Source organism: Pristiophorus japonicus, chromosome 3 (genome assembly GCF_044704955.1).
Source record: "Pristiophorus japonicus isolate sPriJap1 chromosome 3, sPriJap1.hap1, whole genome shotgun sequence".
NCBI classification, from domain to species: domain Eukaryota; kingdom Metazoa; phylum Chordata; class Chondrichthyes; family Pristiophoridae; genus Pristiophorus; species Pristiophorus japonicus.
Genome location: NC_091979.1, coordinates 170,289,446 through 170,317,235, shown reverse-complemented (window position 1 = coordinate 170,317,235; position 27,790 = coordinate 170,289,446). Strand labels below are relative to the sequence as shown.

The window sequence follows — 27,790 nt, the reverse complement described above, 5'->3', positions numbered from 1 at the left end:
AAAGGGGAAGGTGCAATGAGACCTGGATATCATGGTACATCAGTCATTGAAAGTTGGCATGCAGGTATAGCAGGCGGCGAAGAAGGCAAATGGCATGTTGGCCTTCATAGCGAGAGGATTTGAGTACAGGAGCAGGGAGGTCTTACTGCAGTTGTACAGGGGCTTGGTGAGGCCACACCTTGAATATTGTGTACAGTTTTGATCTCCTAATCTGAGGAAGGACATTCTTGCTATTGAGGGAGTGCAGCGCAGGTTCACCAGACTGATTCCTGGGATGGCAGGACTGACATATGAAGAAAGATTGGATCGACGAGGCTTATATTCACTGGAATTTAAAAGAATGAGAGGAGATCTCGTAGAAACAGAAAAGTTCTGACGGGATTGCACAGGTTAGATGCAGGAAGAATGTTCCCGATGTTGGGGAAGTCCAGAACCAGGGGTCACAGTCTAAGGTTTAGGGGTAAGCCATTTCGGACCGAGATGAGGAGAAACTTCTTCACTCAGAGAATTGTGATGTTGAGGCCAGTTTGTTAGATATAGTCAAAAGGGAGTTAGATGAGGCCCTTACGGCTAAAAGGATTAAGGGGTATGGAAAGAAAGCAGGAATGGGGTACAACAATTGCAAAAATGATCAGCGATGATCATATTGAATGTGGTGCAGGCTCGAAGGGCTGAATGGCCCATTCCTGCACCTATTTTCTATGTTTCTATGTATATTGTAAATAGCTGGGCTCCCAGCACTGAACCATGCGGTACCCCATGAGTCACTGCCTGCCATTCTGAAAAGGACTCGTTTATTCCTCCACTTTGCTTCCTGTCTGCCAACCAGTTCTCTATCCATATCAATAAATTACCCCTAATACCATGTGCTTTAACTTTGCACACTAATCTCTTGTGTGGGACCTTGTCAAAAGCCTTTTGAAAGTCCAAATACACCACATCCACTGGTTCTCCCCTGTCCACTCTACTAGTTACATCCTCAAAAAATTCTAGAAGATTTGTCAAGCATGAATTCCCTTTCATAAATCCATGCTGACTTAGACCGATCCTATCATTGCTTTCCAAATGCGCTGCTATTACATCTTTAATAATTGATTCCAACATTTTCCCACCACCAATGTCAGGCTAACTGCTCTATAATTCCGTTTTCTCTCTCCCTCCTTTTTTAAAAAGTGGGGTTACATTATCCACAGGAACTGATTCAGAGTCTATAGAATGTTGGAAAATGACCACCAATGCATCCACTATTTCTGGGGCCACTTCCTTAAATAATCTGGGATGCAGACTATCAGGCCCTGAGGATTTATCGGCCTTCAATCCCATCAATTTCCCTAACACAATTTCCTAACTAATAAGGATTTCCTTCAGTTCCTCCTTCTCGCTAGACCCTCGGTCCCCTAGTATTTCCGGAAGGTTATTTGTGTCTTCCTTAGTGAAGACAGAACCAAAGTATTTGTTCAATTGGTCTGCTATTTCTTTATTTCCCATTATAAACTCACCTGATTCTGACTGCAAGGTGCTTACATTTGTCTTCACTAATCTTTTTCTCTTCACATATCTATCGAAGCTTTTGCAGTCAATTTTTATGTTCCCTGCAAGCTTACTCTCATATTTTATTTTCCCCCTCCTAATTAAACCCTTTGTCCTCTGCTGAATTCCAAATTTCTCCCAGTCCTCAGGTTTGCTGCTTTTTCTGGCCAATTTATATGCATCTTCCTTGGTTTTAACACTATCCCAAATTTCCCTTGTTAGACACGGTTGAGCCACCTTCCTCGTTTTATTTTTACGCCAGACAGGGATGTACAATTGTTCAAGTTCATCCATGTGATCTTTAAATGTCTGCCATTGCCTATCTACCGTCAACCCTTCAAGTATCATTCGCCAGCCTATCCTAGCCAATTCACATTTCATAACATCGAAGTTACTTTTCCTTAAGTTCAGGACCCTGGTCTCTGAATTAACTGTGTCATTCTCCATCTTAATGAAGAATTCTACCATATTATGGTTACTCTTCCTCCAAGGGGCCTCGCACAACAAGATTGCTAATTAATCCTCTCTCATTACACAACGCCCTGTCTAGGATGGCCAGCTCTCTCGTTGGTTCCTTGACATATTGGTCTAGAAAACCATCCCTTATACACTCCAGGAAATCCTCCTCCACTGTATTGCTACCAGTTTGGTTAGCCCAATCTATATGTGGATTAAAGTCACCCATGATAACTGCTGTACCCTTATTGCACACATCCCTAATTTCTTGTTTGGTGCTATCCCCAACCTCACTACTATTGTTTGGTGGTCTGTTCTTCCACTAGTGTTTTCTGCCCTTTGGTGTTCCGCAGCTCTACCCATACAGATTCCACGTCATCCAAGCTAATGTCTTTTCTTACTATTGCGTTAATCTCCTCTTTAACCAGCAATGCTACCCCACCTCCCTTTTTTTTCTGTCTATCCTTCCTGAATATTGAATACCCATGGATGTTGAGTTCCCAGCCTTGGTCACCCTGGAGCCATGTCTCTGTAATTCCAATTACATTATATACGTTAACAGCTATCTGCGCAGTTAATTTATCCACCTTATTACGAATGCTCCTCGCATTGAGGCAGAGAGCCTTCAGGCTTGTTTTTTTAACACTCTTTGTCCTTTTAGAATGATGTTGTAATGTGGCCTTTCTTGATTTTTGCCTTTGATTTCTCTGCCCTCCACTTTTCCTTATCTACTTTGTACCTTTTGCTTCTGCCCCCTTTTTACTTCTCTCTGTCTCTCTGCATAAGTTCTCATCCCCCTGCCATATTAGTTTAAACCCTTCCCAACTGCACTATCAAACACTCCCCCTAGGACATCAGTTCCAATCCTGCCCAGGTGCAGACCATCCAGTTTGTACTGGTCCCACCTCCCCCAGAACTGGTTCCAATGTCCCAGGAATTTGACTCCCTCCCTCTTGCACCATTCCTCAAGCCACGTATTCATCTTAACTATCCTGCTTTTTCTACTCTGCCTCACACGTGGCACTGGTAGCAATCCTGAGATTACTACCTTTGAGGTCCTACTTTTTAATTTAACTCCTAGCTGCCTAAATTCAGCTTGCAGGACCTCATTCCATTTTTTTACCCATATCGTTGGTACCTATATTCACCACGACAACTGGCTGTTCATCCTCCTCCTCCTCCAGCATGCCGTGCAGCCGCTCCGAGAAATCCTTGACCCTTGCACCAGGGAGGCAACATACCATCCTGGAGTCTCGATTGTGGCCGCAGAAACGCCTATCTATTCCCCTTACAATCGAATCCTCTACCACTATAGCTCTCCCACTCTTTTTCCTGCTCTCCTGTGCAGCAGAGCCACCCATGGTGCCATGAGCTTGGCTGCTGCTGCCTTCCCCTGATGAGCCATCTCTCCCAACAGTACCCAAAGCGGTATATCTGTTTTGGAGGGAGATGACCGCAGGAGATCCCTGCACTACCTACCTGCTCTGCCTGATGGTCACCCATTCCCTATCTGCCTTTGAAATCTTTACCTGCGATGTGACCAACTCACTAAATGTGCTATTCACGCCATCCTCAGCATCGTGGATGCTCCAGAGTGAATCCATGCGCAACTCCGTGCCGCAATGCGGTCTGTCAGAAGCTGCAGCTGGACACACTTCCTGCACACATAGTAGTCAGGGACACTGGAATTGACCCTGATTTCCCACACAGGAGCATGACATGGGTCTGGGCTCTCCTGCCATGACTTAACCCTTAAATTAACGTAATTTGGCAATAATGCCAAAGGTTTCTTACTGATAAGAAAAAGAAAAAAGATAAAGAAAAAGAAAAACTACTCACCAATGAACCAGCCAATCACTTACCCACTTGGCTGTGATGTCACACTTCGATTTCTTTTTACTTCTTTGTTTTACTTTCGGCCTCGATCTCCTGGTGTCTGTTGCTCCTCCAACTCCCCACGCCCTGTTATCAGGGCCTCGATCTCCCGGCGTGTGTTGCTCCTCCAACTCCCCACGCCCTGTTATCAGTGCCTCGATCTCCCGGTGTGTGTTGCTCCTCCAACTCCCCATGCCCTTTTATCAGGGCCTCGATCTCCCGCCATGTGTTGCTCCTCCGATTCCCCACGCCCTTTTATCAGGGCCTTGACCTCCCGCCATGTGTTGCTCCTCCGACTCCCCGCGCCCTTTTATCAGGGCCTCGACCTCCCGCCGTGTGTTGCTCCTCCGACACCCCGCGTCCTTTTTTCAGGGCCTCGATCTCCCGACGTGTGTTGCTCCTCCGACTATCTGTGCCCTTTATCACGGCCTACTCCCTTAATAATGGATTGCAGCATTTTCCCAATGGTGGTAATTTACCAAAATTCCATGGATTTTGGGGCGGTCCCAACAGATTGGAAAACTGCAAATTTAACGCCCGTATTTAAAAAAGGGGGCAGACAAAAAGCAGGAAACTATAAACCAGTTAGCCTAACATCTGTCATTGGGAAAATGTTGCAGTCCATTATTAAAGAAACAGTAGCAGGACATTTGGAAAAGCATAATTCGGTCAGGCATGGATTTATGAAGGGGTAGTCATGTTTGACAAATTTGCTGGAATTCTTTGAGGATGTAACAAACAGGGTGGATAAAGGGGAACCAGTGGATATGGTGTATTTGCCTTCCAGAAGGCATTTGACAAAGTGCCACATAAAAGGTTATTGCACAAGATAAAAGTTCACGGGGCCGGGGATAATATATTAGCATGGATAGAGGATTGGCTAACTAACAGAAAACAGAGAGTCGGGATAAATGATTCATTCTTGGTTGGCAATCAGTAACTAGTGGGGTGCCGCAGGGATCAGTGCTGGGACCCCAACTATTTACAATCTCTATTGATGACTTGGAAGAAAGGACCGAGTGTAACGTAGCCAAGTTTGCTGACAATACATAAGCTGGGAGGAAAGGCAATGTGTGAGGAGGACACAAAAAATCTGCAAAAGTTCATTAACAGGCTAAGTGAGTGGGCAAAAATTTGGCAGATGGAGTTTAATGTTGGAAAGTGTGAGGTCATGCACTCCGGCAGAAAAAAAAATCAAAGAGCAAGTTATTATTTAAATGGAGAAAAACTGCACAGTGCTGCAGTACAGCGGGTTTTGGGGTTACTTGTGCATGAAACACAAAAGGTTAGTATGCAGGTACAGCAAGTGATCAAGAAGGCAAATGGAATCTTGGCCTTTATTGCAAAGGGGATGGAGTATAAAAGCAGGGAAGTCTTGCTACAATTATACAGGATATTGGTGAGGCCACACCTGGAATACTGCATACAGTTTTAGTTTCCATATTTACGAAAGGATATACTTGCTTTGGAGGCAGTTCAGAGAAGGTTCACTAGGTTGATTTCGGAGATGAGGGGGTTGATTTATGTGGAAAGGTTGATGATGTTGGGCCTCTACTCATTGGAATTCAGAAGAATGAGGTGTGATCTTTCAAAACATATAAGATTATGAGGGGCTTGACAAGGTAGATGCATAGAGGATGTTTCCACTGATAGGGGAGACTAGAACTAGGGGGCATAATCTTAGAATAAGGGGCCGCACTTTTAAAACTGAGATGAGAAGGAATTTCTTCTCTCAGAGGGTTGTAAATCTGTGGAATTCGCTGCCTCAGAGAGCTGTGGAAGCCGGGACATTGAATAAATTTAAGACAGAGATAGACAGTTTCTTAACCGATAAGGGATTAAGGGGTCATAAGGGAGCAGGCAGGGAAGTGGACCTGAGTCCATGATCGGATCAGCCATGATCGTATTAAATGGCGGAGCAGGCTCGAGTGGCCGTATGGCCTACTCCTGTTCCTATTTCTTATATTCTTATGTTCTTAATGACAGACGTTAGGCTAAGTGGCCCACAGTTTCCTGTTTTCTGTCTTCCTCCTTTCTTGAGTAGGGGCATTACATTAGCAGTTTTTTAATCCATCGAGACCTCGCCAGAATCCAGGGAATTTTGCAAAATTAGAACCAATGCAGCCACTATCTCTGCAACCACTTCTTTAAGACCCTGGGATGCAGGCCTTCAGGTCCCGGGGACTTGTCAGCCTTTAGTACCATTGGATAACCGAGTTTTTGTCCAGTGATAGTGATTGATTTAAGTTTCTCCCTCCCTTTTTCCCCTTGATGATCTACTATTATTGGGATGCTTTTAGTGTGCTCAACCATAAAGACAGATACAAAATATTTATTCAAAGTCTCTGCCATTTCTCTGTTTCCCATTATTAATTCCCCAGTCTCATCCTCTAAGAGACCAATGTTTACTTTTTATATACCTGCAGAAGCTTTTACTCTGTGTTTTTATATTTCCTGCTAATCTACCTTCTCCCTCTTCATTATTTTTTTAGTCATCGTTTGGTGATTTCTAAACATTTCCCAATCTTCTGGCCTACCACTAATCTATGCAACATTGTATGCCTTTTCTGTCAATTTGATATCATCCTTAACTTCCTTAGTTAGCCATGGATGATTCGTACTTCTCATAGCGTTTCTCATAGCGTTTCTCACTGGAATATATCTTTGCTGCAAGTTATGAAATATCTCCTTAAATGTCTGCCACTGCTGATCTACCATCTTACCCTTTAATCTATTGTCCCAGTCCACTTTAGCCAACTCTGTACCTTTGTAATTTCCTTTATTTAAGTTTAAGACACTAGTTTCAGACCCAAGTTTGTCACCCTCAAACGGAATGTAAAACTCTATTGTGTTATGATCACTATTCCCTAGAGGATCCTTTACTCTGAGATCATTAATTAATCCTGTCTCATTACACATTATCAGATCTAAAATAGCCTACTCCCTGATTGGTTCCACAACATATTGTTCTAAGAAACTGTCCTGAATACACTCTATGAACTCGTCCTCAAGGCTACCTTTACTAATTTGATTTGTCCAATCTTTATGAAGATTAAAAGCACCCATAATTATTGCAGTATCTTTTTTACAAGCCCCCATTATTTCTTGATTTATACTCTGTCCTGTTGGAGGGTCTATAGAGTACTTCCACCTGTGACTTCTTTCCCTTACTATTTCTTATCTCCACCCAAACTGATTCTACATCTTGATCTTCTGAGCCAATATCATTTCTCACTACTGTACTGATCACATCCTTTATTAACAGAGCTATCCCACCTCCTTTTCCTTTCTGCCTATCCTTCCGAAATGTCAAATACCCTTGAATATTCAGTTCCCAGCTTTGGTCACCTTGCAACCACGTTTCTGTAATGGCTATCTGATCATATCCATTTATTTCTATTTGTGCCATTAATTCATCTATCTTGTTATGAAAATTTGCGAGCATTCAACTAAAGAGCCTTTAATTTTGTCTTTTTTCTCTACTCTGACCCTATTTGCTGGTGCACTCTTATGTTTGTATGCTCTGTCCCTTCCTGTAACACTCTGGTTATCATTACCCCTATCGCTACCCTGCATTATTGCCTTCTAAATTTCCCCTCATCTGAACCCTCCCTACCCTTTCATTGCAAGGGTAGCCCTCCCAGCTCCATGGCTAGTTTGTTGAAATTAACTCCAAATGTTAAAGGATAGCAGTTTTCATTGCGAGGGTAGAAGGTGAGCCACATGACATGTCACGCAATGGCATTTTAACATAGTGGCATACTTCACTAATTGGTAACAAGTGCCAAAAGGTTCGCTAAACATCCCAACCTAAAGATGAATCTCCTTTATACAGACTTTTATGTAATTAAAAAGAGTGAAATAAAATAAAAAGGGAAAACTGCAAATGCTGGCAATACACAGCAGGCCATTCAGCATCTGTAAAGAGAAAAGACATTCCAGATGCATACTCTTAATCAGAACTAATTTCTGTTTACAGATACTAACTGATTTGCTGTGCATTTCCAAAATTCTCTACTTTTATTTTAAAGTGTATCTTGTGAAACTAGGTACATGGACAACTGATGTTTTGAACAAAACATAACATATTGATGATATGAATATTATGTTTTAAAACATTATGAAATAAAATAATGCAGCACATTTAAGCAGTGATTTTAACATCTAACTTAAAAAAGTTTTGGTACAATTTCAAAGGGCATACAGGAAAACATAGAAACATAGAAAATCGGTGCAGTAGGCCATTCGGCCCTTCGAGCCTGAACCACCATTCAATATGATCATGGCTGATCATGCACTTCAGTACCCCATCTCTCAACAGAGATATCTGAGGGTTCACATACGCAAATCTTTGAATGTGGCAGGAAAAGTTGATAAGACGCATCTGGAATCCTGGGCTTTAAAACTAGAGGCATAGAGCACAAAAGCAAGGAAGTTATTGTAAACTTTTATAAATCATTGGTTAAACCTCAACTGGAGCATTGTGCCCAATTCTGGGCACCACAATGTAGGATGGATGGCAAAGCCTTGAAGAGTGTGCAGAGAAGATTTACTTGAATGGTACCAGGGATGAAGAATTTCAATTATGCAGAGAGACTGCAGAAGTTAGCATTGTTCTCCTTAGAGCATAGAAGTTTAGCAGGAGATTTAATAGATGTGTGTTCAAAATTCTGAAGGGTTTGACAGAGTAAATAAGGAGAAACTGTTCCCACTGACAGGTGGTTCGGTAACCAGAGGACACAGGTTCAAAGTAATTGGCAAAAGAAAAGAACCTGGGGAGAAGATAATTTATTTTACACAGCAATTTGTTAGGATCTGGAATGCGCTGCTTGAAAGGGTGGAGGAAGCAGATTCAATAATATCTTTCAAAATCGAATTGGATATATATTTGAAAAGGAAAAATTTGCTACGTGAAAAGAGGAGGGAAGAGGGACAAATTGGATAACTCTTTCAAAGAGCTGGCACAGATTCAATGGGCAAATGGCCTCCTTTTGTGCTGTGTCATTCTATGATAAGGATATTGTTAGAAGAGGTGGCACAGTGCTAGATTCAGTTGACTGAAATGAATTGTTGGAACTTGGTAAATTTGAAATAAGGATTTGTCTGATTGAAGATTAAAGTCCTCTTGACACATAATACAGCTGTGTCCAGTTTGATTGTTACCTGTTAGCAGTCAGATCTTTTCCTTTCTTCTTTTTTTCTTTCTTGCCTTTTTTCTGCATGAAACCCAGAAACACAATAAACTCACGGAATTCAAACTGCTCACATCATTCTAATGAAATTACTTCAAATGTTCAAATATATGTGTGAAAATGAGTCTCACTTATTGATGCCTCTCATAAAAATCAAAGATAAAGTGCTGGATTTTCGGCTTTTGTGATTTTGGGGTGGTAATGGTGGCGGGGCCGTTCTGATACCACCTGGGAAAAGTTTGCGCCCTCGTCTGCAAAATTCGGCAAAAAATGAGGTTCCATGATCAGGGACGCAAAATCAGGCGTTACACAAAGAAGTTTTTGTGTCCCAGCCGAAAATCGCGGTGTTAAAAAAGTTTGACATTACACGCTTGCGCAGACACGTTTCAATTTTCAGTGCCCTGCAAAATAACATTGTCTATGGTTTTCTTTGGGTGGGGAGAGCTTTTGTTACCTGTCATCGCAGGTCACATTGACTGCACATTTGAGTACAGCACGCTGCGTGAAGCTCTGAGTTAAAAGCGGTACTTTTAACTGCCATTACAATCTCCTTACATCTTCACTGAAAGAATTTAATGGGGGCATTACTTGTTTGCCAGCGTATCATCCTTCATGCTTTTGCTAGGCGGCATCAGGATACATGTCTGTTTGATCTTTTGCCATCGATGGCTTTTGTATCATTCCAACGTTCACTGGAGATGTGCCTTTATGGGGACACATAGCATGTCCAGTATTAGCTCCATCCCTCAGTTTCCTCCATTTAGGAGAGGGCGACATGCGACTCTTGGTCCTGCAGATCTCCACGCTGCCTCCCCTGTGGATGGTGTGGTTATCCAATGGGGCCTCGCCAGGCTCCTCTTCGTCATCCTCCTCCTCCTGAGGTGGGCCTCCAATCCCCACTGACAATGCCTGGCCCCAAATGATGGCCAAGCTGTGCAACATGCAGCACACCACAATGAATTCGGAAACCAGTTGATGGGAGTATTGAAGGCTGCCATCTCTGGAAGTCCAGGCATCGGTCTCAGAGAGCTGGAGATATGAGTGTTGGTACCTGTAAACCTATGGGAGGTAAGCTCTCCTCCCCAGACGTCTTCGGCCTCTCCTCTACTGTGGCCCGACATGGCCAAGAGACCTTGTTGTATCCTGATGCCGCCTAGCAAAAGCATGGAGGATGAAATGCTGGTAAACAAGTAATGCCCCCATTAAATTCTTTCAGTGAAGATGTAAGGAGATTGTAATGGCAGTTAACAGTACCACTTTTAACTCAGAGCTTCATGCAGCGTGCTGTACTCAAATGTGCAGTCAATGTGACCTGCGATGTAGGATCCTCTTCCCTCAAATTACATACGCTGCAAATACCGCCTACTGGACCATGGGAATGCCTGGTTTCTCAGGCGTTTCCTGGGTTGGGCATATAATGGGGCGTTAGGGCCTAATTTTGCATCCGGGGAGCTAGTGGAGCATTGCATGACAATTGATGTCATGATTTCACTGAAACTAGATTGCGGGGCAGTAAGTTTTTGCACCGCCGCAAACCCTGAGCCGAATTTTCCAACCGGGCGGTAAAGGCTGGATGCCCGCCGTAACGCCTAAAACACCTTTTACTGCTCCTCAGGGTGCTACCAGAGGTGCAATGGAGCCGAAAATCCAGCCCATAGAATTTATTGACATCGATGTCAACATCTATTGTACAACAGAGCAGGGCTGGCAACCCAAGAGTACTGACTTCAAATTTATCCTTAACTAGTTCTGAAATTGAATTCAATCAGATATTCTGTGGGTAAATAGCACAAAAATGACAATGAAATCTGCAAGATTGTCATAAAAAGAACCCAACTGGTTCATTAATGGCCTTTAGGGAAAGTAACCTGCCACACCTACCCAATCAGGCCTATAGTCCAGTCCACACTACATGGTTGATTATTAATACCCTTCAGGAAACTACAGATGAGCAATTAATGTGGCTTTACAGCAAAACCCACCCACGCCTAAGAATACAAAGAAACTACTTTTCTGTTGATTTTTGTGCTGAGGTTAAATTCCATAGGCTCTGGCAGCCTTCCATTACATTGCCATGTATAAGCTTAAACAAGTTATCAGCAAGGTATTCACTGTGAAAAGCACCTCAGCTGAGCTTAATCCTGTTCCCATCCATCATCCATGCACATGCATCACTGTATAGCAATCAGGAATGGGCATACTGGATGATTTTTCCTCTTTTAGCTCAAAGGTACTAAAACTAACCAAAGTGGTCTAATGGCTAGCTCAGATAACTTATCACAGACCAGGAACTGCATTACTTATATCCATGACTCCATTGAATTAGCTGGGTCAAACCTGCACTCGTTCAGGTATCCATCTGTTGAGACTGCTATTCTTACGGTGACATACCACTGCAGGGAGCAGCACGTGTGAAGCCAGGTCGCTGATTGCAGTGCAGGCAGGCACAGTAGGAGGGGCGAAGGAGCGGCAAGAGTATGTAGATGGAAGTGACCAGTGCCCAGGAGAAGCGAGAGTTTGGGGCTCAGAAGAGGTGAGGGCCCAGGGGCAGTAGGGGCCAGCCTCCTATAAAAGGCCCGAGAGTTCGGGAGTTCGGACAGTCGGAGGAGTGGGAGATCGAGAGGCACATAAAGGGCCCGAGAGTTCGGGAGTTCAGGCAGTCGGAGGAGCGGGCGATCAAGAGGCCTATAAAAGGCCCGAGAGTTCGGGAGTTCGGGCAGTCAGAGGAGCGGGAGATCGAGAGGCCTATAAAAGGCCTGAGAGTTCGGGCGTTCGGAGGAGCCAGCTTGTGCAGGGGCAGAAGGTAAACAAAAAAGTAAAAAGAAATCAAAGTGTGATGTCACAGCCAAGTGGGTAAGTGATTGGCTGGTGGATTGGTGAGTATTTTATCTTTTTCTTTTCTTATCAGTAGGACACCTTTGGCAGGGTTGTCAAATTAAGTTAATATAAGGGATATGTGGGAAATCCAGTCTCCCTGACTACTATGTGTGCAGGAAGTGTGTCCAGCTGCAGCTCCTGACAGACCGCGTGACGGCACTGGAGCTGCGGATGGACTCACTCTGGAGCATGCACGAGTCTGAGAATGTTGTGGATAGCACATTTAGTGAGTTGGTCACACCGCAGGTAAGAGTTAGGACAGATAGTGAATGGGTGACCAAGAGACAAGGCAAGAGCAGGAAGGTAGTGCAGGAGTCCCCTGCGGTCATCTCCCTTAAAAACAGATATACCGTTTTGGATACTGTTGGGGGAGATGACTTACCAGGGGAAAGCACCAGCAGCCAGGTTCATGGCACCATGGGTGGCTCTGCTGCACAGAAGGGCGGTAAAAAGAGTGGGAGAGCTATAGTGATAGGGGACTCTATTGTAAGGGGAATAGATTGGAGTTTCTGCGGCCGCAACCGAGACTGCAGGATGGTATGTTGCCTCCCTGGTGCAAGGGTCAAGGATGTCTTGGAGCGGCTGTAGAGCATTCTGGAGAGGGAAGGTGAACAGCCAGTTGTCGTGGTACATGTAGGTACCAATGATATAGGTAAGAAGCGGGAAGAGGTCCTACAAGCTGAATATAGGGAGCTAGGAGTTAAATTAAAAAGTAGGACCTCAAAGGTAGTAATCTCTGGATTGCTACCAGTGCCACGTGCTAATCAGAGTAGAGGGAACAGGATAGTTAGAATAAATACGTGGCTTGAGCAGTGGTGCAAGAGGGAGGGATTCAAATTCCTGGGACATTGGAACCAGTTCTGGGGGAAGTGGGACCTGTACAAAAGGGACGGTCTGCACTTGGACAGGACTGGAACTGATGTCCTGGGGGTAACATTTGCTAATGCAGTTCTGGAGTGTTTAAACTAATATGGCAGGGGGATGGGAACCAATGCAGTGAGACAGGGCGAAGTAATATGGAGTCAGAAACAGATGGTAGAAAGGTAAAAAGCAATAGTGGAAGGCCAAGTAAACAAAGACAAGAAACAAAAAGGGCCACATGAAATCATAATTCTAAAAGGACAAGGGGTGTTAAAAAAACAAGCCTGAAGACTTTGTGTCTTGATGCAAGGATTTTCCGTAATAAGGTGGATGAATTAACTGTGCAAATAGATGTTAACAGATATGATGTGATTGGGATTACAGAGACGTGGCTCCAGGATGATCAGGACTGGGAACTCAACATCCAAGGGTATTCAACATTCAGGAAGGGTAGAATAAAAGGAAAAAGAGGTGGGGTAGCATTGCTGGTTAAAGACGAGATTAATGCAATAGTTAGGAAGGACATTAGCTTGAATGATGTGGAATCTATATGGGTAGAGCTGCAGAACACCAAAGGGCAAAAAACGTTAGTGGGAGTTGTGTACAGACCTCCAAACAGTAGGAGTGATGTTGGGGAGGGCATCAAACAGGAAATTAGGGGTGCATGCAATGAAGGTGCAGCAGTTATCATGGGTGACTTTAATATGCATCTAGATTGGGCTAACCAAACTGGAAGCAATACAGTGGAGGAGGATTTCCTGGAGTGCATAAGGGATGGTTTTCTAGACCAATATGTCGAGGAACCAACTCGGGGGGAGGCCATCTTAGACTGGGTGTTGTACAATGAGAGAGGATTAATTAGCAATCTCGTTGTGCGAGGCCCCTTGGGGAAGAGTGACCATAATATGGTGGAATTCTACATTAGGATGGAGAAGGAAACAGTTAATTCAGAGACCATGGTCCAGAACTTAAAGAAGGGTAACTTTGAAGATATGAGGCATGAATTGGCTAGGATAGATTGGCAATGATACTTAAGGGGTTGACAGTGGATGGGCAATGGCAGTCATTTAGAGACCGCATGGATGAACTACAACAATTGTACATCCCTGTCTGGCGTAAAAATAAAAAAGGGAAGGTGGCTCAACCGTGGCTATCAAGGGAAATCAGGGATAGTATTAAAGCCAAGGAAGTGGCATACAAATTGGGCAGAAATAGCAGCGAACCCGGGGACTGGGAGAAATTTAGAACTCAACAGAGGAGGACAAAGGGTTTGATTAGGGCAGGGAAAATAGAGTATGAGAGGAAGCTTGCAGGGAACATTAAGACGAACTGCAAAAGCTTCTATAGATATGTAAAGAGAAAAAGGTTAGTAAAGACAAACGTAGGTCCCCTGCAGTCAGAATCAGGGGAAGTCATAACGGGGAACAAAGAAATGGCAGACCAATTGAACAAGTACTTTCGTTCGGTATTCACTAAAGAGGACACAAACAACCTTCCGGATATAAAAGGGGTCAGAGGGTCTCGTAAGATGGAGGAACTGAGGGAAATCCTTATTAGTCGGGAAATTGTGTTGGGGAAATTGATGGGATTGAAGACTGATAAATCCCCAGGCCTGATGGTCTGCATCCCAGAGGACTTAAGGAAATAGCGGATGCATTGACAGTCATTTTCCAACATTCCATAAACTCTGGATCAGTTCCTATGGAGTGGAGTGTAGCCAATGTAACCCCACTTTTTAAAAAAGGAGGGAGAGAGAAAACAGGGAATTATAGACCGCTCAGCCTGACATCGGTAGTGGGTAAAATGATGGAATCAATTATTAAGGATGTCATAACAGCGCATTTGGAAAGAGGTGACATGATAGGTCCAAGTCAGCATGGATTTGTGAAAGGGAAATCATGCTTGACAAATCTTCTGGAATTTTTTGAGATGTTTCCAGTAGAGTGGACAAGGGAGAACCAGTTGATGTGGTGTATTTGGACTTTCAGATGGCTTTTGACAAGGTCCCACACAAGAGATTAATGTGCAAAGTTAAAGCACATGGGATTGGGGGTAGTGTGCTGACGTGGATTGAGAACTGGTTGGCAGACAGGAAGCAAAGAGTAGGAGTAAATGGGTACTTTTCAGAATGGCAGGCAGTGACTAGTGGGATACCGCAAGGTTCTGTGCTGGGGCCCCAGCTGTTTACATTGTACATTAATGATTTTGACGAAGGGATTAAATGTAGTATCTCCAAATTTGCGGATGACACTAAGTTGGGTGGCAGTGTGAGCTGCGAGGAGGATGCTATGAGGCTGCAGAGTGACTTGGATAGGTTAGGTGAGTGGGCAAATGCGTGGCAAATGAAGTATAATGTGGATAAATGTGAGGTTATCCACTTTGGTGGTAAAAACAGAGAGACAGACTATTATCTGAATGGTGACAAATTAGGAAAAGGGGAGTTGCAACGAGACCTGGGTGTCATGGTACACCAGTCATTGAAGGTTGGCATTCAGGTACAGCAGGTGGTTAAGAAAGCAAATGGCATGTTGGCCTTCATAGCGAGGGGATTTGAGTACAGGAGCAGGGAGGTGTTACTACAGGTGTACAGGGCCTTGGTGAGGCCACACCTGGAGTATTGTGTACAGTTTTGGTCTCCTAACTTGAGGAAGGACATTCTTGCTATTGAGGGAGTGCAGCGAAGGTTCACCAGACTGATTCCCGGGATGGCAGGACTGACATATCAAGAAAGACTGGATCAACTCGGCTTGTATTCACTGGAGTTCAGAAGAATGAGAGGGGATCTCATAGAAACGTTTAAAATTCTGATGGGTTTAGACAGGTTAGATGCAGGAACATTGTTCCCAATGTTGGGGAAGTCCAGAACCAGGGGTCACAGTCTCAGGATAAGGGGTAAGCCATTTAGGACCGAGATGAGGAGAAACTTCTTCACCTAGAGAGTGGTGAACCTGTGGAATTCTCTACCACAGAAAGTTGTTGAGGCCAATTCACTAAATATATTCAAAAAGGAGTTAGATGTAGTCCTTACTACTAGGGGGATCAAAGTTGTATAGCGAGAAAGCAGGAAAGGGGTACTGAAGTTGCATGTTCAGCCATGAACTCATTGAATGGTGGTGCAGGCTCGAAGGACCGAATGGCCTACTCCTGCACCTATTTTCTATGTTTCTATGTTAAGTCATGGCAGGAGAGCCTAGACCCATGTCAGGCTCCTCCTGTGCTATGCGGGAAATCAGGGACGCTTCCCGTGTCCCTGACTACTATGTGTGCAGCAAGTGTGTCCAGCTGCAGCTCCTGACAGACGGCATTGCGGCACTGGAGCTGTGCATGGATTCACTCTGGAGCATCCGCGATGCTGAGGATGTCGTGAATAGCACATTTAGTGAGTTGGGCACACCACAGGTAAAGGTTACACAGGCAGATAGCGAATGGGTGACCAGCAGGAAGAGCAGGGAAAGGAAGGTAGTGCAGGGGTCCCCTGCGGTCATCTCCCTCCAAAACAGATATACCGTTTTGGGTACTGTTAGGGGAGATGGCTCATCAGGGTAAGGCAGCAGCAGCCGCCAAGTTCATGGCACCATGGGTGGCTCTGCTGCACAGCGGGGCAGGAAAAAGAGTGGGAGAACTATAGTGATAGGGGATTCTATTGTAAGGGGAATAGACAGACGTTTCTGCAGCCGCAAACGAGACTCCAGGATGGTATGTTGTCTCCCTGGTGTAAGGGTCAAGGATGTCTCAGAGCTGTTGCAGGGCATGCTGGAGGGAGAGGGTGAACAGCCAGCTGTCGTGGTGCATTTTGGTACCAACAATATAAGTAAAAAATGGGATGAGGTCCTACAAGTTGAATTTAGGGAGCTAGGAGTAAATTAAAAAGTAGGACCTCAAAGGTACCAGTGCAACGTGCTAGTCGGAGTAGGAATAGCAAGATAGCTCAGATGAATGCAGGCTTGAGGAATGGTGCAAGAGGGAGGGATTCAAATTCCTGGGACATTGGAACCAGTTCTTGGGGAGGTGGGACCAGTACAAACCGGATGGTCTGCACCGGATGTCCTCGGTGGAGTGTTTGCTCGTGCTATTGGGGAGGGTTTAAACTAATATGTCAGGGGGATGGGAATCTACGCAGGGAGGCAGAAGGAAGTAAAAAGGGTGCAGAAACAAAAGATAGGAAGGAGAAAAACAAGAGCGGAGGGCAGAGAAATCAAGGGCAAAAATCAAAAAGGGCCACATTACAACATAATTCTAAAAGAACAAAGAGTGTTAAAAAAACAAGCCTGAAGGCTCTGAGTTTCAATGCGAGGAGCATTCGCAATTAGGTGGATGAATTAACTGCGCAGATAGCTGTTAACAGATATGATGTGATTGGTATTACGGAGACATGGCTCCAGGGTAACCAAGGCTGGGAACTCAACATCCAGGGGTATTCAATATTCAGGAAGGATAGACAGGAAGGAAAAGGAGATGGGGTAACGTTACTGGTTAACGAGGAGATTAATGCAATAGTAAGGAAGGACATTAGCTTGGATGATGTGGAATCTATATGGGTAGAGCTGCGAAACACCAAAGGGCAGAAAACGTTAGTGGGAGATGCGTACAGACCACCAAACAGTAGTAGGGAGGTTGGGGAAGGCATCAAACAGGAAATCAGGGACGTGTGCAATAAGGGTACAGCAGTTATCATGGGTGACTTTAATCTACATATAGATTGGGTTAACCAAACTGGTAGCAGTACTGTGGAGGAGGATTTCCTGGAGTGTATAAGGGATGGTTTTCTAGACCAATATGTCGAGGAGCCAACTGGAGAGCAGGCCATCCTAGACTGGGTGATGTGTAATGAGAGAGGATTAATTAGCAATCTGGTCGTGCGAGGCCCCTTGGGGAAGAGTGACCATAATATGGTAGAATTCTTCATTAAGATGGAGAGTGACACAATTAATTCAGAGACTAGGATCCTGAACTTAAAGAAAGGTAACTTCGACGGTATGAGACGTGAATTGGCTAGGATAGATTGGCGAATGATACATGAAGGGCTGACAGTGGATAGGCAATGGCAGGCATTTTAAGATCACATGGATGAATTTCAACAATTGTACATCCCTGTCTGGCGTAAAAATAAAACGGGGAAGGTGGTTCAACCGTGGCTAACAAGGGAAATTAGGAATAGTGTTAAATCCAAGGAAGAGGCATATAAATTGGTGAGAAAAAGCAGCAAACCTGAGGACTGGGAGAAATTTAAAATCCAGCAGAGGAGGACTAAGGGTTTAATTAGGATGAGGAAAATAGAGTACGAGAGTAAGCTTGCAGGGAACATAAAAACTGACTGCAATAGCTTCTATAGATATGTCAACAGAAAAAGATTAGTGAAGACTAATGTAGATCCCTTGCAGTCAGAATCAGGTGAATTCATAAAGCGGAACAAGGAAATGGCAGACCAATTGAATAAATACTTTGGTTCTGTCTTCAGGAAGACACGAATAACGTCCCGAAATTAATAGGGGACCGAGGGTCTAGCGAGAAGGAGGAACTGAAGGAAATCCTTATTCGTCAGGAAATTGTGTTCGGGAAATTGATGGGATTGAAGGCCGATAAATCCCCAGGGCTGATCGTCTGCATCCCAGAGTAATTAAGGAAGTGGCCCTAGAAATAATGGATGCAATGGTGGTCATTTTCCAACATTCTATAGACACTGGTTCAGTTCCTATGGATTGGAGGGTAGCTAATATAACCCCACTTTTTAAAAAAGGAGGGAGAGAGAAAACATGGAATTATAGACGTTGGCATGCCACCAGTTGTGGGGAAAATGTTGGAATCAATTATTAAAGATGTAATAGCAGCGCATTTGGAAAGCAGTAACAGGATCAGTCCAAGTCAGCATGGATTATTGAAAGGGAAATCATGCTTGACAAATCTTCTAGAATTTTTTGAGGATGTAACTCGTAGAGTGGACAAGGGAAAACCAATGGATGTGATGTATTTGGACTTTCAAAAGGCTTTTGACAAGGTCCCATTCAAGAGGTTAGAGTGCAAAATTAAAGCACATGATTTTGTGGGTAACGTATTGACGTGGATAGAGAATTGGTTGGCAGACAGAAAGCATAGAGTAGGAATAAATGGGTCCTTATCAGAATGGCAATCAGTGACTAGTGGGGTCCTGCAAGGTTCAGTGTTGGGACCCCAGCTATTTTCAATATACATTAATGATTTAGACGAAGGAATTGAATGTAATATCTCCAAGTTTGCAGATGACACTAAGCTGCGTGGCAGTGTGAGCTGTGAGGAGGATGCTAAGAGGCTGCAGAGTGACTTGGACAGGTTAGGTGAGTGGGCAAATGCGTGGCAGATACAGTATAATGTAGATAAATGTGAGGTTATCCACTTTGGTGGCAAAAACAGGAAGATAAATATTATCTGAATGGTGACAGATTAGGAAAAGGGGAGGTGCAACGAGATCTGGGTGTCATGGTGCATCAGTCACTGAAAGTTGGCATGCAGGTACAGCTGGCGGTAAAGAAGGCAAATGGCATGTTGGCCTTCATAGCGAGAGGATTTGAGTATAGGAGCAGGGAGGTCTTACTGCAGTTATACAGCATCTTGAATATTGTGTACAGTTTTGGTCTCCTAATCTAAGGGCATTCTTGCTATTGAGTGCAGCAAAGGTTGACCAGACTGATTCCCGGGATGGCAGGACTGACATATGAAGAAAGACTGGATCCACTTGACTTATATTCACTGGAGTTTAGAAGGATGGGAGGGGATCTCATAGAAACATATAAAATTCTGACGGGATTGGACAGGTTAGATGCAGGAAGAATGTTCCCGATGTTGGGGAAGTCCAGAACCAGGGATCACAGTCTAAGGATAAGGAGTAAGCCATTTAGGACCGAGATGAGGAGAAGCTTCTTCACTCAGAGAATTGTGAACCTGTGGAATTCTCTACCACAGAAAGTTGTTGAGGCCAGTTCGCTAGATATATTCAAAAGGGAGTTAGATGTGACCCTTATGGCTAAAGGGATCAAGGGATATGGAGAGAAAGCAGGAAAGGGGAACTGAAGTTGCATGATCAGCCATGATCATATTGAATGGTGATGCAGACTCAAAGGGCCGAATGGCCTACTCCTGCACCTATTTTCTATGTTTCTATATTTCACACTGTGATGTGTGTGTGCTAGGACCATGCAGCAGAGCAGATCTCCAGGCGTCTTGGGTAATCCTTGCCACTGGACCAAGACCTAGCTCTGTCAAGTCTGTGTGGTGGCTGGTGTGCAACAGCCACCACACGTTAAAAAAAATCCACATACAGGCATCTTCCACCCTTCAAGATGTAGTTCGGTATCTGGAATATTAGTTTGGGATCTGGAACATTGAAACACCTGTGAACTCATCCCTTTTTGGCGTGGAAGCAAGTCATCTTTGCTTCGAGGGACTGCCTATGATGATCTTACATCTGCTCTGCAATGTAGGCAGGTTTATTCCAGAGCACCAGTAGGCAAGAAAAATAACTTGTGTGCTGTATAATTGTCATGAGGGATTGATTAGCACTCACAATGCAGTTACTGTCAGAGAAATTTCCCTAACTCACCGATATGAATTATCCAGATGTTGATGAAAGTAACACTTTCCACATACTTTCCAAATAAAACACTGAGAATAACATGTGGGTTTGTGGCAGTCAGTCCCAGTCTGATGAGTCACAATCCATCACATTATTGGATACTTCTCAGGAACATTAATATAAACTGCAGTTCAATAACAATGCTACATTATTTATAATTTATATTGACGAACGCGGTAAATGCATATTCAGTGTTTGGAAGTTACAAGCAATGGTTACGAGAAATAATATTTGCACATATGTGACACAAAAAATACCTGTTTTGACACCTCATGTCCTGCAGATAAGTTTTGATGCTACGAAAAGATGTTGCCAGGCTGTGGAGCTACCAGTGAGTATACTCACTAGAAGCCTTCTTCTTGTTCTTTTCTGAAAATGTGATTTACTTTTTTGTAAATTTTCTCCCTTTGCCGAAGATATTGATTCCTGCTGGCGTATGGCTCTACAGGTGTTTGTCATCCTCCAGTGACTCACCCTGGCTACCATTCTTCATGTGTGAACTTAGACAATAACTGTTGACAGACTATTTGACTATGAGCATCACAGCTGACCCTGCCCCACCTTCACCCAATGTCCACATGTGTGCTCTTTCTTGGGAACGTCACCCCCTTTCGAAACAAACACATTTGCGAGTATGCTAGAAATAGCTTTCAAAGTAAATCTGAAGTGCTGTCAATGTCACATTGAAGATGTCACCTTTTCACTTTGCTCAGTAGGCGCTGACATTAAGGATTTTGCTAATATGATTTAATAAATATCTTGAAAGTAAACTATGATCTGACACCAGCAAAGATAAGATGGCATTTACTGCCTCACTTTCCTTGGTACAGAATAGATATTATCAGCCCCAACCTTTAATGACCTATTAGCAATGATTCTCATGTCCTTTCCAAAGAGGTATATGATTTACAAAAATACCAAAATATTTAAAATAAAAAGGGAAATCTGAAATAAAAACATAAATTACTGGAAATGCACAGCAGGTCAGTCAGCATCAGTAAAGAAAACAAGGCAGGTTGTAACTTTTCATCTGTCCCTTTCATCAAATCTGATGATTGTACATACCTAAATGTCATAACCTGTCTATTCTCTTTCCAGGTGCTGACTGATTCTGCTGTGTATTTCCAGCATCTTCTACTTCACCAAAACATTTACTTAGGTGGGGATAAAAAACTAAGAATTACATTGGTAAAGCTCTAGTATAAAAGAGGTGGTGGAAAATTGCCCAATCCAGTCCTTGCATTTACTAGTTTGTGCAAATGGCAGCGTGCATAACAAAGATGATGTACTCATATAGATGGAATTGGAAAAGTATGGAGTAAACACAGTGGAGTAATTGGCTAAATTCCTCGAGGTAAGGCTCAGATCCATGTTTCCAGAATTCTTGAAAAATGACTCAGAAAAGGGCTCAAAAGCAAATGTAGCTGTATCAATGCCATTACAAAAAGGAATTCAACACAAAACACTAGTAATTTTATAGAAAAGCTATATTAAAGGTGCTCAATATTTTTTTTATTGATTTCCACTTTCCCCATTGCATTTCCAAATAATTTTCAAATATATTGTACATTTTTAACGCCTGTATTTCTTTGATGGTTTTGACTGTGGCCCCTCACGATTTAGGTGAATGACTGCTCGGTTCTATGTTCCTGGGGATTCCCAGAGTATCCATCGCATCCTCAATTTATTAATAAAATAATAGGTAGATAATGAGGTAGATTCAGGAGAAGAATAGGTCAAAATGTGTCATCTTACTTAAGTTGTATTACTTCAGTTAAAAGGATGGTACCACTTTCTGAAGTACTGCTAGATTGGGCCATACAGGAAAAAAAAATAGGAGTTTGTATCACTGCCATGATATTAGCTAGTGTCACGTTGCTAGGTACTTCAATTTGCTCTTGTAAACAAAAGGACCTAATCTCCCCACAGAGAGCCTTTATATATAGTGCAAGAAATTTTAGTCTGCGCCAGGATATATTTTGCCCCAAATATATTCTACCTTACAGATGAATCAAAACCAGTAATCGGTGGTGAAACAGGGATGCAGCTTTGATATATATTAGGATCTGTGTTGAACTGCTCCAAACTCATTTCATTTGGGGTTGCCCCATACATCAGAAAGAGGCCGCTATCATTCTATCAAACCTGGCTGGGTTGGACCCCAGTATTGATGGGAAAATTTGTTAATCCACTGCACCTTCCAGACCAAGGCTGGAATCTTCCTCGCAGTGCAAGTGCGGGTTTGGAGGCAGGTCTGTTGTCAAAATGGCCGTGATTGACAGCGGGACAGAAGTCCGCTCTGAGCCCATCTCCACGTGAATTTCTGAAGTGCCGGCTCTGCCTGCAGTTTTAAAACTATTTAAGCAGGATTTTACCAGTGCCTAACCATTTTACCAAGTTTAACGAGGTTCCCGTCCCTTGGAATCACATCGGGTAAGTATGTTGGGTACTCAATTTCTCTGGATTAGTTTCACTAGTTGACAGCTGCAGATGTGGTATAAAAGCTACCATTTCACAGCTGTTAAATTTCCAATCTTAAAAGCTGGAGTCTCAGGGATTGGAAGACACTTCAGTTTTATGGAGGTTTGAAGTGCTTGCAGTTAACTCTCTATCCAATGTCACCTCCTTGGAGCAACCTCTCACCATTGACAGATCACTTCTGTCATCTCAACTTCATCTGCCATCTATTCCAACAGCATCGGTGTCTTTGAGAAAATCTCAGCTTGGCCCTCAGAATCCCACCACGATCAGCCCCAACAACACATCACTAGGCACAGCAGCATCACCAACAACAATACCAAACTTCTCCACAATCACCAAATGCTGCACAGGACAGAGGGCATCAGCACCCGACCACATTGCTGCCCAGGATGCCAGGGATGGCCTCACTATGGCCACATTTACTTCACTTAATGCTGTACACCCTAGCTGCCACATTTTGTGCCAGGATGGCACCATTCCACACCAACAACATAAAGCATCCCTATAATGCCCAAGCCATTCCTTTCACACTCATCACCATTGCAGGGGGTACCCTTAAGTCTCACCATTCACTGCAACTCATTAAGCCACTTCCAAAGGTACACACAAATCTGTCCAAGAATGCAACGTTTTGAAATTAAAGGTTTCAATGTCTGACAGCACATTAACAGAAACTTTACATCAACATTGGCTAAAACATACAAGTGCGATGTTAGTTAATATGATTGGACTAAGATGAGGGTGAGTGTGAGGGGTGGCTATTGAGATGGGGAAGTGATAATGTAGATAGAGAGGGATGGTGGAGGTGCAAGGTACGTTAGTAGGAGTAAGGAGTTGCAGGAGTAGGGTAGGGAAGGCAGAGTGATGGGGATGTGATGAATGGCACAGCAGGAGGAGGTTGAGTGTGGCTTTTCAGTAACGTTTCATGATCCGCTGAGATCATTGAAAGGTTTGCGTCACTGTAGCCTGGTCCTCCTGACGACATTCCTGCTTGTGCCCTCCTGTTCAACGTGCAACCAAGCTGCGTTGGTGTCCAAAGGAGGTCTCTTCCACCAACTGAGAGGGAAGAGAATCTCCCTGTTTGCTGTGACTCTGGAGGGAGTGATCTGAGAGCCTGGGTGCAGCTATGCACCTTTGTGCAGTGCTTGTCAGTGTTTGCAGCACCTCAATGCTTCAGCACAACTGTCAAAATGTATGTGGCCATGGACCCTTTAAGGAAACCGGCTGATGACGCAGCATGAAATGATGTCATCAGACCCGCTTCCTTTTAATTGGCCGGGAACCTCACAGGGTGGGCTTAACAAACTCCAGCCATGTAAAATCACTTGGACAGAGGTGGATGAAGAAGAGAACGAGGTTCCAACATGTACTCGAAGTCGCCCGCCTCGCTCCCGACCTGGTATGAAAAATCGCGGCCCATATCGCAATACATTCCAAATATTGTTGAATCAACATTTAATTATCAGACCGAGTATTAAAATCTCGCAAATTGTGAATATTATTGATGTATTTATTTTTCTTAAAGATAAAGGACATTTTATTTTTAAGAATCTAAAAGGTTGATTTTCCTGGCCCCAATCTGCCTTGGTGGACATAAGAAGCACACCTAATGTGTACGGTGACTATCCAGGTTCAGGAGCATCATTATTTCCTGTCCTGTGCCATTAATATAACTCGGGAGCACCCCCAAGGGTAGACTCACCCCCAGATAGGGTTTAGTGCTGGCAAAAGGAGGAGATTCTAGCTTAGCTATGGACCTCTGAGATCTACCACAGAACAAAGGCAGCACTAACAAAAATTACCAACAACATTCATTCTCTATAACTGTGATCATGTTGCTTTATCCCTCCTAGTCTTCTTTGACCTTTTTTGAAGCTTTTAACATGGTTGACCACACTAACCTCCTGCACCACCACTCCTCCCTAGTTCAGCTGGGTGGTACTGCCCTCATTTTGTTCCATTCTTACCTATCCAATTGTAGTCAGAGCATCTCCAACAATGTCTTCTCTTCCCTTCCCAATACTTCCAGAGCCCACAAGGATCTATTCTTGGACCCCTCCTCTTCCTCATCTACATAATATCCCTTGGTGACATTATCAGCATACTTGGGGGACAGCTTCTACATGTATGATAATGACATTTAGCTTTACCTCATCACCACCTCTCTCAATCCCTTCACTGCCTCTGTGCTGTTGGGCAGCTTGACCAATTACCAGTCTTGGATGAACTTGAGTCTTTCAATTGAGTATTGGGAAGCCCAAAGCCATCATCTTTGGCTCCCATCATAAACTCTGTACCCTTGCCACTGATTCCATCTCCATACTCGGCCACTGTCTCAGGCTAAACCAGACTGTTCACACCATTTGTATCCTAGTTGACCCTGAGCTGAGTTTCTGAATCCATATCCTCTCCATCACAAAGACCACCTATTTCCACCTCCATAACATCGCCCACTTCTTCCCCTGCCTCAGTCCATCTGCTGGTGAAACCCTCATCCATGCTTTTGTCATCTCCAGACTTGACTATTCTCCAAACTTTGTAGACTTCAGCTCATCCAAAATTCTGCTGCCTATGATCTATCCCACACCAAGTTCTGATCGACCATCACTCCTGTCCTTCCTGGCCCACATTGAATCCCAGTCCCCCAATGACTCAAATTTAAAATTCTCATCCTCAATTCAAATCCCTTCATAACTTCACCCTTCCCTATCTTTGTAAGGCCCTCCAGCCCAACAAACTCCTCCCCGAACTCTCTATTGCTCTGACTATTGTAAATCCCCCTCTCTTCACTCCACTATTGGAGGCTGTACCTCACGGTCTGCACTTCTCTTCCTAAACCTCTTTACACTCCCTTTCCTCCTTTAAGATCCTATTAAAACACATCTCTTTGATCAAGCTTTTAATTACCTCTCCTAGTATCTCTTATTTGGCTTGGTGCCTATTTCTTTGATTATGCCTCTCTGAATCACTGTGGGACATTTTTCTATGTTTAAAGCACTATATAAATGCAAGTTGTTGTTGAATTCCTAGCCACTGGTCTCTCAGGGCTTTCTGGCTGCTGTTGGAGTTTGAAATTGGCCCAGAGAGGAGTTTATATATATTTTTTTTAAGGTCCTCCTTGTCTTTGACCAACCTCTGGGACCCGCAGCCCCTCTGGTCTGCAGAATTCCAGGGGTTTCTTCAACAATGAGAAGCCGACAGTCAAATTAATTGGAAAATGAGCCAGCATTGGTCCTTCCTGCCTCATTTCATAAAATCATAGAATAGTACAGCACAGAAGGAGGCAATTCGGTCCATTGAGTCTGTAAAGGCACTTTCAATTCAGTTAGTCTCATTCCCCTGTTTTTCCCCATATCCCTGAAATGTTTTCTCCTTCAAGTATTTATCCGATTTCATTTTGAAGGCCACTATTGACTCTGTATCTAACATCCTATCAGGCAGTGCATTTCCAATCCTAGCCACTCATTGTGTAAAAAAGATTTCCCTCATGTTGACTCTGGTTCTTCTGCCAATCGCCTTAAATCTGTGCCCTCTGTTTATCGGCCCGTCAGCCATTGGAAACAGTTTCTCTTTATTTACTCTATCTGAACCTTTCATGATTTTAAACATCTCTATCAAATCTCCTCTTAGCTGTCTCTGTTTTAAGGAGAACATCCCAAGCTTCTCCAGTCTATCTCCATAACTGTAATCCCTCATCCCTGGAACTATTTTAGTAAATCTCTTCTGCACCCTCTCCAAAGCCTTCACATCCTTCCTAAAGTGTGGTGTGCAGAATTGCATATAATATTCTAGCTGGGACCAAACTGGTGTTTTATATAGGTTTAGCATAACTTCCTACACTATGCCTCTATTTATAAAACCTAAGATCCCATATGCTTTGTTAACCTGTGCTGCCAGCTTCAAAGATTTGTGCACAAACACCCCCAGTTCTCTCTCTTCTTGCATCCCCTTTAAGATTGTACCATTTAGCTTATATTGTCTCTCCTCATTCTTCCGACCAAAATGTATCACCCCACACTTTTCTGTGTTGAGTTTCATCTGCCATGTGTCCACCCATTACACCTTTCCGTCTATGTCCTCTTGAAGTCCATTACTATCTTCCTCACTGTTTACTACACTTACAAGTTCTGTGCCATCTGCAAATTTCAAAATTGTGCCCTGTACCCTCAAGTCCAAGACATTAATGTGTATCAAAAACAGCAGTGGTTCTAGTACTGAACCCTGGGGAACACCACTGGAAATCTCCTTCTAGTCCTAAAAAACAGCCATTCACCACAACTCTCTGTTTTCTATCCCTCAGCCAATCTTGTATTCATACAGCTACTAGTCATCAAGTTCCACGGCGCGGCCCTGGACAACGTGGACCATTTCCCATACCTCGGGAGACTCTTATCAACAAGAGCAGACATTGACGACGAGATTCAACACCGCCTCCAGTGCGCCAGTGCAGCCTTCGTCCGCCTGAGGAAAAGTGTGTTTGAAGACAGGCCCTCAAAACTGCCACCAAGCTCATGGTCTACAGGGCTGTAGTAATACCCGCCCTCCTGTATGGCTCAGAGACATGGACCATGTACAGTAGACACCTCAAGTCGCTGGAGAAATACCACCAATGATGTCTCCGCAAGATCCTACAAATCCCCTGGGAGGACAGACGCACTAACATTAGCGTCCTCGACCAGGCCAACATCCCCAGCATTGAAGCACTGACCATACTTGATCAGCTCCGCTGGGCAGGCCACATTGTTCGAATGCCAGACATGAGACTCCCAAAGTCAGCGCTCTACTCGGAACTCCTTCACGGCAAGTGAGCCAAAGGTGGGTAGAGGAAATGTTACAAGGACACCCTCAAAGCCTCCCTGATAAAGTGCAACATCCCCACTGACATCTGGGAGTCCCTGGCCAAGGACCACCC

General features: G+C 43.9%; 1 protein-coding gene across 1 annotated transcript in view; it reads right to left on the bottom strand.

Annotated features, from left to right (window-relative positions):
- LOC139260008 (dynein regulatory complex protein 11-like) overlaps positions 1 to 27,790 on the bottom strand; it is a 474,078-nt gene that overhangs the window by 135,990 nt on the left and 310,298 nt on the right. The window contains exon 12 of the mRNA XM_070876052.1: positions 9,025 to 9,077. Within this exon, the coding sequence (XP_070732153.1) occupies positions 9,025 to 9,077 (53 nt within the window). The remainder of the gene's footprint in view (positions 1 to 9,024; positions 9,078 to 27,790) is intronic.